Source organism: Engraulis encrasicolus, chromosome 17, assembly GCF_034702125.1.
Source record: "Engraulis encrasicolus isolate BLACKSEA-1 chromosome 17, IST_EnEncr_1.0, whole genome shotgun sequence".
NCBI classification, from domain to species: domain Eukaryota; kingdom Metazoa; phylum Chordata; class Actinopteri; order Clupeiformes; family Engraulidae; genus Engraulis; species Engraulis encrasicolus.
Window position 1 is genome coordinate 53813922 of NC_085873.1, and position 17790 is coordinate 53831711.

The 17790-nt window shown below is 45.5% G+C and overlaps 2 protein-coding genes across 2 annotated transcripts in view; both read right to left on the minus strand.

The window, feature by feature from the left end:
• Positions 1–17790, minus strand: part of LOC134467115 (dedicator of cytokinesis protein 1-like) — a 551248-nt gene that overhangs the window by 169968 nt on the left and 363490 nt on the right. The gene's annotated exons all lie outside the window — the stretch shown is intronic.
• The window catches only part of LOC134466936 (dedicator of cytokinesis protein 1-like), a 61359-nt gene continuing 44540 nt past the window's right edge, over positions 972–17790 (minus strand). The window contains exons 16-21 of the mRNA XM_063220862.1: positions 15474–15611; positions 13834–13979; positions 8613–8820; positions 6570–6768; positions 4798–4952; positions 972–2866 (exon numbers count right to left, since the gene is read on the minus strand). Coding sequence (XP_063076932.1) covers positions 2771–2866; positions 4798–4952; positions 6570–6768; positions 8613–8820; positions 13834–13979; positions 15474–15611 — 942 coding nt within the window. The 3' untranslated portion in view covers positions 972–2770. The remainder of the gene's footprint in view (positions 2867–4797; positions 4953–6569; positions 6769–8612; positions 8821–13833; positions 13980–15473; positions 15612–17790) is intronic.

The window sequence follows — 17790 nt, forward strand, 5'->3', positions numbered from 1 at the left end:
TCTGTGCTCTTCTCATATCCAATCAGGCCTCTGTACTCCTCTCTGTGGGTATGAGATATCCAATCAGGCCTCTGTGCTCCTCTGAGATATCCAATCAGGCCTCTGTACTCCTCTCTGTGGGTATAAGATATCCAATCAGGCCTCTGTGCTCCTCTGAGATATCCAATCAGGCCTCTGTACTCCTCTCTGTGGGTATAAGATATCCAATCAGGCCTCTGTGCTCTCCTTAGTGGGTATAAGATATCCAATCAGGCGTCTGTACTCTTCTCAGTGGGCATGAGATATCCAATCGGGCGTCTGTACTCTTCTCAGTGCCAGATCCTTTCCTGGTCCCTTTTCCCTCCATGAGGGTCCATGAGGTAATTGCTCGTTTCTCTGCCATTAATATCAGAGCTTTTGTGGAGTCCAGTGTCCCCTGACTCCTGCGCTACTCTGCCAACCAATTTAATGAGGTCCAGCTGAGCTTTCCTTAGCCTGTGTGAAGAGCCGACACTGGGAGAGTGATGTACACGGACAGTTACATCATCTGTCACAATACACACCAACATGAGTTGTGGTGTCCATTGTTGTGGTATAACCGTCCATGACAGACATGTTGGGCTAAATTTCCAAGTTTAATCATCCAAGTGACTAATATTTGTATGTCTCTCAATTGCTAGGGCAGCACAATCCTCGCTTCCACCTCAGGTGCATGTTCACCTTTCATGTCTTTGTCATATGTCGTATCGTACACTGTGAGAAATCTGGTTGCATCCGACCCTCAGGTTGTATAGTGCGAGGACGTGAGTGGTGAGATGTGAACTTTTAAACACTGTGATTCACCTGTACAGTGTGAGAAGGAGCTTAATACCCGTGACTGAAAATATCGCCCGGTGTATTCCTGGCGTAAAACTCTGATCTGGCAGAATAAGAGTCTCTGATTACATTTATTAACCCTGAAAACTCACAGGAACATGGAATCATCCCACCAGTTTAAAAATACATTTAGAGAGTTTATTTCAAAGTCAGTAGTGAATTTTTGAACATTTTGATGTTACTGGAATCTATGGTTACAGCAATGCATGAGGAAATTCTATACAATGATGGTATTGTGGAGAGTTAGTTAGTTACACACTCTCTCTCGCTCTCAAAAGCAAAAAACAAAACAAAAATCACAAGGTAATTTACATAATGGTACATTACAGTCCCTGTCATTTAAAAAACTACAAGCCCTTTTTCTGAAGTAAAATGCTAGTTATGTGATGTTAATACAAAAAATCATCATGAATTCACTTTTCAAGAAAGGACAATAAAAATAAAATAAATCATATATATATATTTATATATACATTAAAAACTCTGTACAGTGTAATACACTGAGAACAGTGTGGGCTATACGGAGAAAAGTAACTTTATAAAAAATGCTGCAGAATAAAGCAATCAAACCTCAGTTTCCTGAAAGTGGTCCTTGTTGACTACTGGTTGCTTGGTCAGAATGTACTCATCAAAAAGGGAAAAAGTCAAACACTAAAACACCTGTGGAGTAGTGTGCATAAAACACCCACGACTTCGCTAAACCCCCACTCTTCTTTTGCATTGTTTGTACCAACATAACTTCCTTGAACATTTTTAAAACCAAATTTGATCTACGTCAAAATGTTCAATTACAGCAAATGGACATTATATGTCTTATTGAAAATCAGTGAAAAAGACTGTTTTGAGGCTGCTTTGATCAAAATTAGCAAAGGGGAGGAATTTAGAGGAAAGGTCCAGTTGAATTAGCACTTTCTCAGGACGTCAAATAACAAGAACATGACTAAAGGATGGGTGCACAGGTGATAGAACTCAGACAGGTGGGAAAAAAACATGTACAAGGGATTTCAAACAGACAAAAAATACTGAAGTGCAGACACATTACATATGAGAGACAGCAGGATGCAAACTGCATTGCTGAGGTGATGAGACTTGGATGGTCCATCTCTCCTCTTGGTGTCCTGGGGAAGTGGAGGTGGATTTGGCAACTGGACCATTCTGGCAAATGACTCCTCTTACAAGTTTCCATCAAAACAGCCTCAAAACACACTTCATTGATTTTCATTAAAAACACCAGTTCAATGCAATATCTATATAAGCTCATTGTGCTACCCATTAGCATATATCAAGTTTACTGAAACGCATGCAAAAGAAGTTGTGTTGGTACAAAACAAGCAATAGGCCTACTGTTTACAAAAGACAAACAGGATTTTACGAGATCCGTTGGTGTTTGATGCACCCTAGTGTGGAGGTTACCTGGGGGGCTTTGGGTACAGTATGGGTACTCCGTGGGGTCGGCAGCTGACAGCTTGCGTGCAGTACAGCCGTGATTATTAATTGCACTGGGCTCCCTAGCGGAGCTCGCGGTGCATAAGAGGCACGTAGTGGACAGCTGCTGTCTCACAGGCAAACCTTGAGGAGCTATTCAGCTCACCAAAAAAGAAATAAACAACTGGGGAGAGGAAGGGGAAAATTCTAGATCTAAAAACACTGGTACACAATTTCAGTTCAGTCTTTTTCTTTTGGTGGATGGGGACAGGGCGCGTGGTGGTGGTGTGTGTGTGTGCGTGTGTGTGTGTGGATTGTGGGGGGGTGGGGGGTTGGTCAATGTTTGTTCAGGTTTGGTTCAGTTCAATACAGTTTGCTTTGTTCCTCCTGACGCGTTAGTGTAGCTCCTCATTGGACGATTCCTGAATCGATTGAGGCCTGCTTCCTCCTCATTGGACAATTCCTGAATCGATGGAGTTCTGCTTCCTCCTCATTGGACAATTCCTGAATCGATGGAGTTCTGCTTCCTCGTTGTTTTTGGGGGCGGTGGAGGGGGAGTCTTGCTCGGCAGCGGCGGAGGCAGATGCTGAATGGAGGAAGAGGAAGAAGAAGAGAGAGAGAGAGAAAAGGAGAAGAGGGAAAAAACAGTGAATTCAATAACAGATAACTAATGCACCAAATCCTTGATGCTAACCCCTTTAACGCACACACTCCAAACAGATGGGATCCGCAGGGATTTTTCCTGAAAGCACTCAAACTCCATCTATCTCTCCCTGATGTATTTGCCTTATGCTGCCAGACACTACCAGGCGCCCATACATCCTCTATAATCCACCCTCCTCCTCTCTCCTCAACCTCTTCCTCCTCCTCCTCCACATCATCCTCCTACTCCTCCTCCTTCTCTCTCCTCCACCTCCTCCTCCTCCCCCCCACCTCCTTTTCCACCTCCTCCTCCTCCTTCCCCACCTCCACCACCACCTCCTATTCCTCTTCCTCCACCTCCTCCTCCTCCATGGTTTATATGGCTGGTAAGCTGATACCTCGCTGCTCTAATGATGACTATCAGACGCACAGGTAGGCATGGAGAGGAGAGGAGAGAGCTGAGCTTTCCGGAAGACTTTGTGCTGTTTGTTTGCATCTCTTTGTCGGGTGTCTGCCTGTCGTGCTCCCCCTTATCAGAGAATGTTCTCGTGTGTGTCAGCATTAGAGTGTGTTTATGTATGTGGTTTTGGTGGTGTTGGTGTTGGTTGCGGTGGAGGTAGTAGGGAGATTATGTATGTGGTTGTGGTGGTTGTTATGGTGGAGGGGTTTTGGGTTTGGGAGCAGAGGTGTTCACCTTAAGATTCCTACTCCCCCCCTCTTCGTGTGTGTGTGCCTATGTATCTTTGCCTGTGTGTGTATCTAGAGTCAATACGTGTCTCTTCGTGTGTGTGTGTGTGTGTGTGTGTGTGTGTGTGTGTGTGTGTGTGTGTGTGTGTGTGTGTGTGTGTGTGCGAGTGTGTGTGTGTGTGTGTGTGTGTGTGTGTCGCTGCTGTCACTCCATTGTGAGAGCATCTGTTCCCAGTAAATCATGTCAGCGCGCCGCACCAGTTATCTGCACAGGAGCCACTTTACTAGCTGTCCCCGACACACACCAATGGAGAAACAAGATTAGTGGACAAGGGGTCGAGCAGAAAGGAGGATGAGAGAGAGAGAGAGAGAGAGAGAGAGAGAGAGAGAGAGAGAGAGAGAGAGAGAGAGAGAGAGAGAGAGAGAGAGAGAGAGAGGGAGAGAGAGAGGAAGAGAGAGAGAGGAGAGAGAGAGAGAGGGAGAGACAGAGAGACCGTGTGTGCGATTCAGACAGGTAACATCAGAGAAGACAGGTGAGTGAAAGAGTGTAAAGGAGTAAATAAAAAGTAGTACCTATAACCAAGATAGAGGAGGGACGATCTTACGAGGACACTGAAGAGTGTGTGTGTGTGTGTGTGTGTGTGTGTGTGTGTGTGTGTGTGTGTGTGTGTGTGTGTGTGTGTGTGTGTGTGTGTGTGTGTGTGTGTGTGTGAGAGTGTGTACGTCAGCAGGGAAGGGGTGGTGGTGTCTGTGGATGGATGGGGAGGTGGAGTAATTGTGTCTTCAATAACATCAATAAAGCGCACATCAATGACACACACACACACACACACACACACACACACACACACACACACACACACACACACACACACACACACACAGTAACCCTGTAAAGCGCACATTAATAATGGCCCAGGGAGGCACGCTTGAATTAAATCAAAACAACACACAGCTCCTTGTACAGATTAACTCCAAGGACTCAAATTGGGGGGTGGCGTAGTCGGGCTGACCAGTTTAGGGTTGTATTGTAACTGACATGTGATATATTGTGATATACGTACCCTGTGGTGTGGAGGGGAAGGGGGTGGAGTAGTCGGGCTGATATGTGATATAATGTGATATACGTACCCTGTGGTGTGGTGGGGGAGGGGGTGGCGTAGTCGGGCTGATATGTGATATACGTACCCTGTGGTGTGGTGGGGGAGGGGGTGGCGTAGTCGGGCTGGCCAGTTCAGGGTTCAGGTCCATCAGGTTTCCGTAGTCGGCCGTGCTTCCCTTCATGGGCAGCGGGGGCGGGACTTCCCCTTTCTCTCCACAGCCCATCCCATTCAGCTCCAGGTCTGTCAATCAAACCACAAGAAGACAAGGAGATGGAAGGGGTTAGAAGAAATGGCCGCAACACCAATCTCCCATTTCTCTTATTTTAATGTGATGTTTTGGGCAGCATGCGTCACATTAAATTAAGAGAAACGGGAGATTGGTGGTGTCACAGACTTTATTTTCAGTTTTCATGTGACTTTCATGTGGCTAGTCCTGAACCCAATCTTTTTGAGACAGATGTGCGTGTTTTTTCCTTTGTTACACTTAGAAGAAATGGCCATTCGTCAGCTCAAATCCTGCATGTCAGTCAGTCAGTCTGATGTAACGGCTGCTGCTCTTGTCAAACAGGAGGTTTGGTTTCACCCCCTCAAACTTCAAACTGACTTGGCTTCGACCGTACCACACTGCCATGGGAACGTGTGTGTGTGTGTGTGTGTGTGTGTGTGTGTGTGTGTGTGTGTGTGTGTGTGTGTGTGTGTGTGTGTGTGTGTGTGTTGTCTGATCCCTCTGTAGTCTGTTTGGACTGCAGGCTACTCTCAAGAGACGCTGCGCTGATGACACACTGAGTAACGTGAGCAGCCACAGGCTTTCAAGGGCTACGGCTAAGGGGTGAGGGGTGTACGCTAATGCGCGCAGCTACAGGTTTTCAAGGGCTAAGGGCCGTGGGGAGGGCTGTCTGTGCCTGCGATGAGAGTGTTGTCTGTCATGAGGTTACAAGAGAAGATGGAGTCAGAGGAGCGTCAGCCGAGCGCAACAGAAAGACAAGAATCAGGACGGACAAGTTGTCGATTTAGTTACTGATCACTCAAAAGAAGACATATGTAGGGCAGATTTATCCTGGAGAAATGATCGTTAACACGGCTCATCTTCAAGCCTCATCAGAAATGGAAAAAGAAATAAAGAGGGGTATAGTAAAATTTTCATGTTGAGTTTAGCATACAAAATGCTAGGAGGGTCAAATTTACCAGACAAAATAAGAAAATCTGTGTTCTTGTAGAAAGGCTTTTGCTATTGCTGCCATTACTGTAATTGCCAGGCTGCATTGACCATCCCCTGGTAGACTACACCCCTTACAATGACCATCCCCTGGTAGACTAAACCCCTTACAATGACCATCCCCTGCTAGACTAAACCCCTTACAATGACCATCCCCTGGTAGACTAGACCCCTTAAAATGACCATCCCCTGGTGGACTAAACCCCTTACAATGACCATCCCCTGGTAGACTACACCGCTTACAATGGCCATCCCCTGGTAGACTACACCCCTTACAATGACCATCCCCTGCTACACTAAACCACCTACATCCATAATTCCTCTTCTCAGGTCATTAACTTGACGTGAGGCTGGTGTGATATGAGCTGCTATCCTGTTCCTGACCGTGCGGCGCAGTGTGTACGTGTGCGTGTGCGAGCATGGGTAAGAAGCAGAGAGAGGTAAGGTCGCGTCTGACTGAATCAATGTGTCCATCGATGCGGTGGAAGAGCAGTGCTGATGGAGGTGAAGAGCAGTGCTGTGTGTGTGTGTGTGTGTGTGTGTGTGTGTGTGTGTGTGTGTGTGTGTGTGTGTGTGTGTGTGTGTGTGTGTGTGTGTGTGTGTGTGTGTGTGTGTGGTGCTGATGGAGGTGCAGTACTCACTGGATCCCGAGAGCAGGCTGAAGGACAGCTTGGCCCGCGGGGTGATGGGAGGAGGGGCCCCCGGGGGGGTCGCTACTGCTGACACCGCAGTGGCCCCTGCAGATGGGGTGGGAGGCCCCGGGGACACGGAGAGACGCCGGTCAGGGGCCAGCAGGTTGATCACCTGACTCTTAGGCCTCTGAGGACGCAGGGGACTGATCTGAGGGAGGGAGAGAGAGAGAGAGAGAGGATAAAGGAAGAGATGGAGAAAGAGAAGGAGATGGAGAAGAATGTTTAGTGGATGCCAGCTCATGTTAATATTGGGGTAGGAGCAAGTATGTGTTAAAGAACCTGTTTCTATATCTGCAGAATTGAACACTTTCAAACAGATGGCAATCCTAGTTTCAGGACGTAAATACTCTGCCGTGGTTGGGATTTTGTTTTACTTACTAAAGTGTGAGTTTATACCTCTGAAGCGGAAACACACTCTAATCTTATTTTTAGTTCTTCCTTTACTGTCGGTTGCCAATGCAAATATTTCAGAAGAGCATTTGTGCAGCCTGATGGAAAGAAGAGAGATTGGTAGGAGAGTGTGGTCACATGAAGCGCAGATTAGACTTCAGCAACTGCGCACATCAATTGGAAACAGAAGAGATCGGTAGGAGACCATGATGACATTACTCTGCATAGGGGCAGCATTATATCAGCTCAAAAACCTGCAATTCCAAAGCAGGAATATATAATGAAAATATCCCAACAGGAATGCTTTTCCTATATGAAATAGCTCTTACAGGTCATTTCAAATGATATTTTCTCACGCTGGTCTCGAGGCATAAACCACCCTTAACTACACCAACATAAGTATTAGGTTGAATATTGTAGTTAATGCAAATTTGACCTAATATCTCTACAAAGGGACACATTTGAACCATCAGACTTTGTCACAAGATAAAAGAGGTGTAACAAAGTCCATTTTCAAGCTAGACTCAATAAATTAGGCAGTTACAGCATTTTGGTTTTGTAGGGCTGGCTGGGATTTTACTTTCCGAAGCGAGAGAGCTTATACCTCTAAAGTGGAAACACACTCGAATCATATTTTTAGTTCTTCCTTTACTGTCGGCTGCCACTGCAATTATTTCAGAAGAGCATTTGAGCGTGGTCACATGAAGCGCAGATTAGACTTCAGAAACTGCGCGCATCAATTGGAAACAGAAGACATTGGTAGGAGACCATGATCACATTACACTATATAGGGGCAGGATTATACCAATTCAAAAACCTGCAATTCCAAAGCAGGAATATATGATGAAAATATCCCAACAGGAATGCTTTTCCTATGTGAAATAGCCCTTAAAGGTCATTTCGAATGAAAATGATATTTTTCCTCTGGAGCAGAAAGCAGTTATGAGGTAAATACAGTGATCACCAGGTAGCCAAGCACGAAAAGCCCTGGCACTTTGGCCACGAGTCATCATCATCATCACATGGGCTATTTCTGATAAATAATACACTCCCCTCTAAGCCAACTCATAACACATCAATGGAGGCCCACTAGAGGAAATTGCTTTCCAATCCTCAATTGGCTTGTTCATCTTCAGCAAACATGTGGGCGATGATCTCTTCACAAATATTAGGCCTGCTTTCAAAAATAAATACATAAAAGCCGACCAAAAGCCAAAGATAGGCCCCACTGCTCCCACCTCTCACTCTCACTCTCTCACACAATGAAAGCACAATTGATTTTCAGACCTGGTCAATTTTGTCAGAGGGAATGGAGACCTGAGCTAACAGTGCAGTGGTGGAAATTCTGGATGGCACAAAAATCCACCCTGTCCAGCCAACGCCACATCACACAAACGGCAGTATTTGTAGTGGGAGTCTGCAGAAACCTGAAGCAGTCATGACATTGAGATGGGCAAAGCTAGACTAGACTAGAACAGGTGTTGCAGCTCCCAGTTTTTAATACACGTTTCGACCAGACTGGCAGTCACATTGTGTATAATAAACTGGGAGCAGCAACAGTGTGCAAATCTTCTCTCTTTTTTAAGCACATTCATCTCTCACCATTTCAGATAGGATGACGGTGTCTGATGCCTGCGTGGGGATCTCGGTGGTGGTCTTGAGCTCCTTGTCGAAGCTCTCCTGGTGTTTGCTGTTCCTCTTCTCCTTCTTCTTCTCCTTGTCCTTGCGCTCCCTCTCCGCCTCGTCACGGTCCAGCTTGTCCTGGGACTTGCAGTGCACTTTCTTAGGCAGCAGGGGCTCCAGAGTGAACCTGAGGGGAGATTACATTTTATATGTTATACTTTATATAGGCCCTACTCCTACGACCTGGGTTCGTTTCCTACAGTGCACTTTCTTAGGCAGCAGGGGCTCCAGAGTGAACCTGATGGGAGAGACCAGAGATTACATGTTATATTTGCAGGTCAGTGGTTCAATAGTTAATAACTATTTGGTTGATGAGTGGTGCTTCTTAGAATTAGATTATCACGTGAATGTTAGGAACTACTACAAAATTCCTGCCCAGGTTGGCTAACTCCTGCTTTTTCCTGCCAGTTTCTTCGCTTTCACCCCTGCTGTCGTACCTGCCAATTGCTTTTGCTTACCCCGACCTCTCACTCTGTGCCTCTCCAGTCTAACTTGTCTTTTCTGAGTGAAGGGAAACCATTTTTAGTATTGCCCTGTCTCTTCTGCCAGCATCATTACAGGTGCCCAGTAAGGGTATGACGGCTTGAATAACTGTCCCATCAGATACGACAGTGAGGGAGATGGGATGGGGCTGATAGTCAATCTATTCAACAGACAACCACCCACCCCTTACATAAATTCATTCATATCTGTAGTCTTGATTTTACTGACCTATTTGTGTCCTGGCATCTCTTCAATGCTGAATGTTAATGAGAACACGTTTCTGCCATTTCCAAATGTTTTCAAATTACTTGTTAAAAAAGGGGCCTATTCTCCACTTCCTCCTCAAAAGGTTCATCCTCATCTTCATTCCTGAACTTTTTTCCCTTGACTTGATTTGACTTGAAACACCTACCCTGTGCAGTGGCCAATAATGGACTTGGGAAATGGCACAGTTGTGATGGGGTGACTACACCGTTAGTGGAGCTTGTGGAACAGACTCCTACACAGTGTCATGGCAACCAGGCATGGACGATATTGCCAGTGAAGTTCTCGTATTTCCCCCCAGCAAGCCCACACATGAGAAAATACATCTCAAAGCCTACATCTCAAAAGCTTGCAGGGTCCACTGAGAGACCCCCTCATCTCTTTCATTTTACTTTGTTCTTGACAACCCTCCTGACATACACATGGCATACACGACCTGCCAAACATCCATTCTACAGAGACTGAATCCACAGCTGGATTCCTTAAGAGCCGAGTATTTAATAGCCATGCCATTGTTGTCAGTACTCTAATTCTCACTCATTAGGCTTTTCATGTGTGGCTGTTATGTTGTTATGTGCTCCAGCCTCTGTGGCACGATAAATGGCACTCCTTTTAATGAGATGGATTAAACAAGAATCAAACAATGGCACAAGGCGCCACACTGCCCTTTGTCCACACACACACATTATGAGCTCATCACTGACATTTTCCTTTTTCATCCTGGGTAATGTTGCTAATGAATTCCTCAGTGTGGTGGGTACTTTAGTGTTTAGGCTTCCCATTGCAGTGTGTGGCATCAGTCGTCCGACACAATATTGATTGCACCCAATGAGACCGTCGGGAGTTTCCTTGGTGTGGCGGTCAAGGTGTTCTCTTTTTGTCTCGCTTCTTAACCGGCTATTTATGTCCTGGCATCTCTTCAATGCTGAATGATAATGAGAACACGTTTTTGCCATTTTCAAATGTCTTCAAATTACTTGTAAAAAAAAGGGGCCTATTCTCCACTTCCTCCTCAAAAGGTTCATCCTCATCTTCATTCCTGAACTTTTTTCCCTGTGCACCCCAGTTTGGGAAACCCTGTTCTAACTGAGAAGCAGGCAAAATCATGAAGGCTTTTCTGTGCTTTTGAAGGATGCGGTAGCCATCTTAGTTAGGCAGTCAAGGTGACCCAGTGTAAACATGACATGCGCAGTAGTAGTGTTGTGATTCTCGGATCACTAGAAGGAACAGACTGTGGACACCCATCAAAAAAAGAAAGTGCAGCAGGCTATGGAGACCCCCCAGGTGGGGGAATTACCATATAGCTGGACCATGTACAAGCCTAATGTAACAGTCTAATGTCAGGTGTGTGTGATGCTCTGTCTGCACTCGCTCCCTTCCCGCCGTGCCCTGGTGGTGATCAGAGAAGGATCTATCCATTTGGGGCCCTAGGCGAAATGGAAATTGGGGCCCTCAAAAGACATTGTATAGATACACTTCTGTGTTTTGGTGCTATTTTAGTGTTTTGTCTCAAATATATCTTTGACTACTTTACTTAACCCTCTAGCTACCATAACGGCCGTGAACGTCCGGCTGGATCTGTACCAGAACGGCCGCGGCCGGCCGGAATATTTTCTTATGGAAATATGGCTGAACGGCCGTCATCATGCAGTTTTTCCAGCTTTCAAACACTTTAGCTCAATATTATAGACCCTCCTCGATATACTTTCAGTATAAAAACTATATGTTTATATTATATTATTTTTCAGTATTTTAGATTTTATTACGAGATGCGCTGCTTTATGCGATTTGGCAATCTGCCGTCAATTCAAATGACGGCCGTCCGAGATTGGATGGCTACAAACACAACCATTCTGTTTCTACAACCAATATACACTAAATATGAAAACTTCCAACCCTCTTCGATCTATTTTAATGGTCAACAGCACATGTTTATGACTATTTAGGCTATTTTTAGATCATGTTGTTTTATTAGGCTTATGAGATGGTGTTCAGCTGTGATGAGTTCTGCCATGGTCCTAAATAACAAACACAACTGTCCAGCCGATGTCTACACGCTACATATTACAAATGTAAACTGTCTTCGGTGTGTTTTCAGAGTCAAACCATATGTTGGTATCCAACTATCTTAGTTTCCTGGAACAACGACCAGCGACAGCTCTGCGTAACAGGTGCGCAGGGAAGCGCAGCATGATAGGCTACTCATTTTGCGTGTCAGCTTGGGCAAAGCAGTCAAGGACTGTTACTACTCCACGTTGTCCTTCATAAAAATGTGCGTGAAGACGTTGAGTTGAATGCTAACTTCCAATAATAGCCTACCAACGTGGTGTTTGTAGCACTTTAATTCCGTGTTAGTCGGTGATGCCTGGCGCGTCTTACCTGTGCCAAATTGGGAGGAAACTTCCTCAGAGCTCCATTCATGTCCTGTCTGCTATCGCGGACACTTCTACAGTTATCCTTACACGTCTTTTGCATGGTTTAGTTCAAACATTATTAGCTAGTGTAGTCCATTACAGTTATACCGCTTGAAACCGCTTGAAAACAGGACTTTTGGGTGAACGACATTTGTTGTGGTCACATGTTCATTGTTCAACTTTGACCCTGGATGGATGGATGGATAGACGGAAGGATAGATAGATAGATAGATAGATAGATAGATAGATAGATAGATAGATAAATAGATAGATACAGTGCCTTCAAAAAGTCTACACACCCCTCCTCAAATGTCAGGTTTTTGTGATGTAAAAAAATGACAGATAGACAAATAAATTCACAGCTTTTTCCACCTTCAATCTAAACTATTAACCTGTACAATGCAATTGAGAAACAAGCATAAAGCTTTAAAGGGAAACGATAGAAAATAAAAAACTTCAATTAACATGGTTGCATAAATATACACACCCTTAAATTAATACTTAGTTGCAGCACCTATGGGCTTCTCTGGGCTATTCCAAAACCTCAATCTTATTCTAGTGAAGCCATGCTTTTGTAGACTTAGGCGTGTGCTTGGAGAAATTGTTGTTCTGAAAGATTAGTTCCTCTGCATCTTCACCTTTCTACCAGGGGGTCGGAGGTTTTGTGCCACTACCACGGCCCCTGTGGAAATGTTCATAATTCCCTCCTCCCTAATGAGGGCCCCAGTAACAGCTGAAGAAAAACAGCACAAAAGAACAATGCTGCCACCACCATACTTTACGTTACGTATGGTGTTATTGCGGTGATGTTTTGTGCCAAAAATACCTTTTGGAATTATGTCCAAAATGTTCAACCTCGGTTTCACCTGACCATAACGCATCTTCCCACATGTATTTGGGAGATTACAGAAGTATTTTTTGCAAAATTTACCTCACCAAGATTGAACTTTTTGGTCATAATTCAAAAGGGTATGTTTGGCGCAAAACATCACCGCAATAACACCATACCTAACATGACGTATGGTGGTGGCAGCATTGTTCTTTTGTGCTGTTTTTCTTCAGATGTTACTGGGGCCCTCATTAGGGAGGAGGGAATTATGAACATTTCCACAGGGGCCGTGGTAGTGGCACAAAACCTCCGACCCCCTGGTAGACAGGTGAAGATGCAGAGGAACTAATCTTTCAGAACAACAATTTCTCCAAGCACACGCCTAAGTCTACAAGAGCATGGCTTCACTAGAATAAGATTGAGGTTTTGGAATAGCCCAGAGAAGCCCATAGGTGCTGCAACTAAGTATTAATTTAAGGGTGTGTATATTTATGCAACCATGTTAATTGAAGTTTTTTATTTTCTATCGTTTCCCTTTAAAGCTTTATGCTTGTTTCTCAATTGCATTGTACAGGTTAATAGTTAAGATTGAAGGTGGAAAAAGCTGTGAATTTATTTGTCTTTCTGTCATTTTTTTACATCACAAAAACCTGACATTTGAGGAGGGGTGTGTAGACTTTTTGAAGGCACTGTATATAGATAGATAGGCCTAGATAATATCGGATTTTATCACATTTTTATAATTTAATCCACATCAAAGGCAGTCTATGGGAATACTGAACAATTAATTATCCATAAATGATATACCATTTGAAAGTGTGTTTTCTCTACTTTAATATGAAAGTAACTTGTAATTGACACTTTTCATTTCTTTTCAAGTTATTTGACATTATTTAAAATATGACCAAAATGTCAATTTTTCCTTAGAATTCCTGGTAGAATTCCGACCTATTCAAAAAAAAATTCTGGTAGCTAGAGGGTTAAGTAACGAGTGATGAATTCAGACCAAGTCTACTTTTTGGTTTGTTTACCCCCTAAGCAGAACAGATTTGTTCAGGGCCCTTGGCAATTGCCTAGGTTTGACTGATGGAAGGTCCGCCCTGCCCTGGTGGTGCTGATGATGGATGGGGCTGTTGCCGTGGTTACTCACCCGTCGGAGCCGGGCCTGGAAGGGGAGTTGTCGGAGGAGATGGAGGTGACGGAGGCGACAGACAGCGGGCGCTGGGAGGAGGGCATGGTGAAGGAACGCACCATGGAGCGAGGCCTCTGGCCACCGCGACGCTCATCAGCACCCGGCTACACACACACACACGCACACGCACACGCACACACACACACACACACACACACACACACACACACACACACACACACACACACACACACACAGGCCAACATGGAGAGAGAGGGGGGGAGAGATGAGAGAGGAGAGAGAGAGAGAGAAAGAAAGAAAGAACGAAAGAAAGAAAGAACACACGCATGAATGTCGAGGGTATACACAAAATAACCTACTGACTAATATTCACAAGAGAGCTCAGAGAGTACAAATAAGCTCAGATCCCAAAAACAAACCTTCACAGTGTTTGGCAGAGCGAGATGTTGCCCTTGTTACACATCAACCATAGAGCTCTCTAGGGCAGCCCAACAGGGCAGGACTGGCCACAGGGCATACTGGGCATTTGCCTGGTGGACTGTTGTGGCCATAGGGCATACTGGGCATTTGCCTGGTGGACTGTTGTGGCCATAGGGCATACTGGGCATTTGCCTGGTGGACTGTTGTGGCCATAGGGCATACTGGGCATTTGCCTGGTGGACTGCTGATGATTTTGACCTGACCTCCTGATATCAATTCTTTGCCACTACAGCAAACCTCTCAGAGTCAGATTGAAATATATATTTTTTCTGGCTATTGGGGTTAAAATAACTGATGTTGTCTCTCTTAACGCCTGGCGGACCGGTCTTGGCTAAGAATGCCCGACCTGATTTATCATCCCAGTCCAGCAGCACGCCCCAGCAAGTCCAGCACTCTGTCTAAATGAGGTGTTAAGAGACGTGTGTCCCAAACCTGACGTGCGTGTCAAACCTGCTCTCAGTGTCCTTGAACTGTTCTCTGTGCGGGGATCCATCATGCTGTTAGCTAGCTAGCACACAAACTTACCCATCTCAGGGCAACAAACCTGATGCAGGGGGAAAAAAATCACACACACATACATCCCCTTCAGACCAGACGTAATCAATAGCTCCTCTCCTCTCCTCTCCTGCCACGTCTGCCTAAGCTGAAGGCCGACCGCTACAGCAGCAATTAAGAACCATGTAAGAGCCGCTAGCTCGATGGCGTCCGGTGAAAAATTGGGCCGAGTCGTAGAGGGAAGTATTGTGTGAGGTGGTCGGAGCCATGCGTTTAGTGGAGGAGGGACATCAATAAGGGAAAACAAGGTTGTTAGCCTGTGATTTGCTGTTTATGTAATACCCAAGTGCACTTGATATATTGACTTGTTTCTGGTCACTCAAAACATTGTGGCCATGGCAAACTTGGACAATTGCAGCGTATTCATCAAAGCAGTTTGTGGAAATCTTAATTTACTGAGTTTCTGGTTCTTTCTTACAAATATGTTGCAGGTAGTTGTAACTATGTCCCAACTTAAAAATCACAACTTTTTTGGGTCCTTCTGCATGGTAACAAAGTTTTACTTTTTCCATATAAAACACATGATGCCAAAAACGTTTCACACTTTCAGTTTTCCCACTTGGACAGGAGGAGGAACCTTTAGGGAGTAAGTGTATTCTCACCAGAGTCTTGACCCCGTACTGCTTCTCCACCTTCTCTCTGAGCTGCTTGAAGCAGGCCTCCAGGCGCTCGTGGAAGGGCCGCAGAGCCTCCGTCACCTTCTCTCCATGGATACGAACGCCATCCGCCAGGTACGGGATCTAATGGGACAGATGCAGCAGAACAGCAGAGATATCAAGAACCCGGTTCTGAACAGCAGAGATATCAAGAACCCGGTTCAGAACAGCAGAGATATCAAGAACCCGGTTCAGAACAGCAGAGAAAAAATATTGAATGCCATGATATTTTGTTTAAGAGAAACGTTGCAATTGGCATGCACAAAAAAACCCAACACATACACGCACACATGCATGTTTGCGCACTCACACATCTGTCTGTGTGCACACACACACACAAGGTAAAAGAGAAAAGGTTGCTAATAAACGAGACCAGACATAAATCAGGTTGTATCTGCGGTACGCGTCGCCTTGGATGAAACATGTAGCCTAGCCAAGGTCAGGAGACATTCCTTCCCTCTGCCCATCATATCGACGGATAATTTACGAGGAGGCGAGGAAGCGGCGTTGCCAAATACAACACACCGGCACGGGGATGCAGCGTTGCCAAATACAACACACCGGCACGGGGAGTCCACTTAGAGCCTCGCCAAACACAAGAGCATGATGGGAATCTCTAAGGACAATTCATACATCTTCACATCACAGGCAACTCTGGTCACCTTCATCATCAGCACAGGGGCCATGTTTACTTATTGAAAAGGACAGAGGAAGGATCGAGGAGGAGAGGAGGAAGAGAGGAGGTGGAGAATAGGGAGAGAGAGGAAGGGAGGAAGAAGAGAGGAAGAGAGGAGGAAAAGAGGAGGGGAGGAGGGGGAGAGGGGGGAGAGAGGAGGAAGAGAGGAGGAGAGGAGGAAGAGAGGAGGTGGAGAATAGGGAGAGAGAGGAAGGGAGGAGATGGAGAGGAGGGAGAGAGAGGACGGGAAATGGGCGTGGGGGTAGCGAAAGCACAGGATACTGAATAAAGCCTTCAGAAACATGCTTAAAGATGGATGGTCTATCCCTGTGTTTCCCAAACTGGGGTACACAGGGTGATGTAAGGTGTACGTGGGAAGAAAACCAAATGTATACAACAACCAATAACGACAACGCATGTGAAGTAGGGGTGTGCAAAATAATCGTCATATCGATGCATCGCGATACTTACTCTCACGATACAATGCATCGATTCATGACAAGGTATCGTGATACTTATTTTGTCAATATACTGCATGGATTCATGACAATTGATTATTTGATAACAATAAAATTCGATTTGCCACGGGTTATTTTGTTCAGTAGAGAATAGGTAATATTTCTGTTGTGATGTAAGCTCTCTCCCAGATGATAGAATGCTTAAATAGAATTAACTGACTTAAGAAAGCTACACAGCAACTGACAAATAAGCTGTATTTTACACATTTACTGAAGTAAATATCGCGATACATCACAGTAGTACATGAATCGCAATGCATCGTGATAGAATCGCCTCGTGGCATGTGTATAGTAATGCGCATCGAATCGTGAACCTTTTGCCAATACCCACCCCTAATGTGAGGGCTGCTTGACCGGGACATAGACTACAATTTCACATTGGCAAAATACAACACATTAATTGGGCTTCTACAATAAATATGCTCCCTGTAAGTCCCAACACTTCACTACAACATCATGAAAAAAACAGTTCTTTATGCCAGTGGCTTTCTAAGTGGGGTTGGGGGGCGCGAGCGGGTAGCTAGGGGGGCCACGGCAGGTTGGAAAAGGAAAAGCATTGCAAAACAAAATGATATATGAAAATAGGGGCCTACGAGGTTGCAGGGCCGGGCGGAAAATGCCCGCTATGCCAGATGGCCAGTCCAGCCCTGGAAACTGGCAATTAAAGGAAAGCACTTCCAGCTCAGACTGTCTATCGTAACGCTAACGAGGGATGGCAGGTGGAGCTAGCGTAGCACAGATAGGGACAGTCAGGTGGAGCTAGCCTAGCACAGGTAGGGTTGGCAGGTGGAGCTAGAGTAGCACAGGTAGAGACAGTCAGGTGGAGCTAGCCTAGCGCAGGTAGGGACAGTCAGGTGGAGCTAGCCTAGGGCAGGTAGGGACAGTTAGGTGGAGCTAGCCTAGGGCAGGTAGGGACAGTCAGGTGGAGCTAGCCTAGGGCAGGTAGGGACAGTTAGGTGGAGCTAGCCTAGGGCAGGTAGGGACAGTTAGGTGGAGCTAGCCTAGCGCAGGTAGGGACAGTCAGGTGGAGCTAGCCTAGCGCAGGTAGAGACAGTTAGGTGGAGCTAGC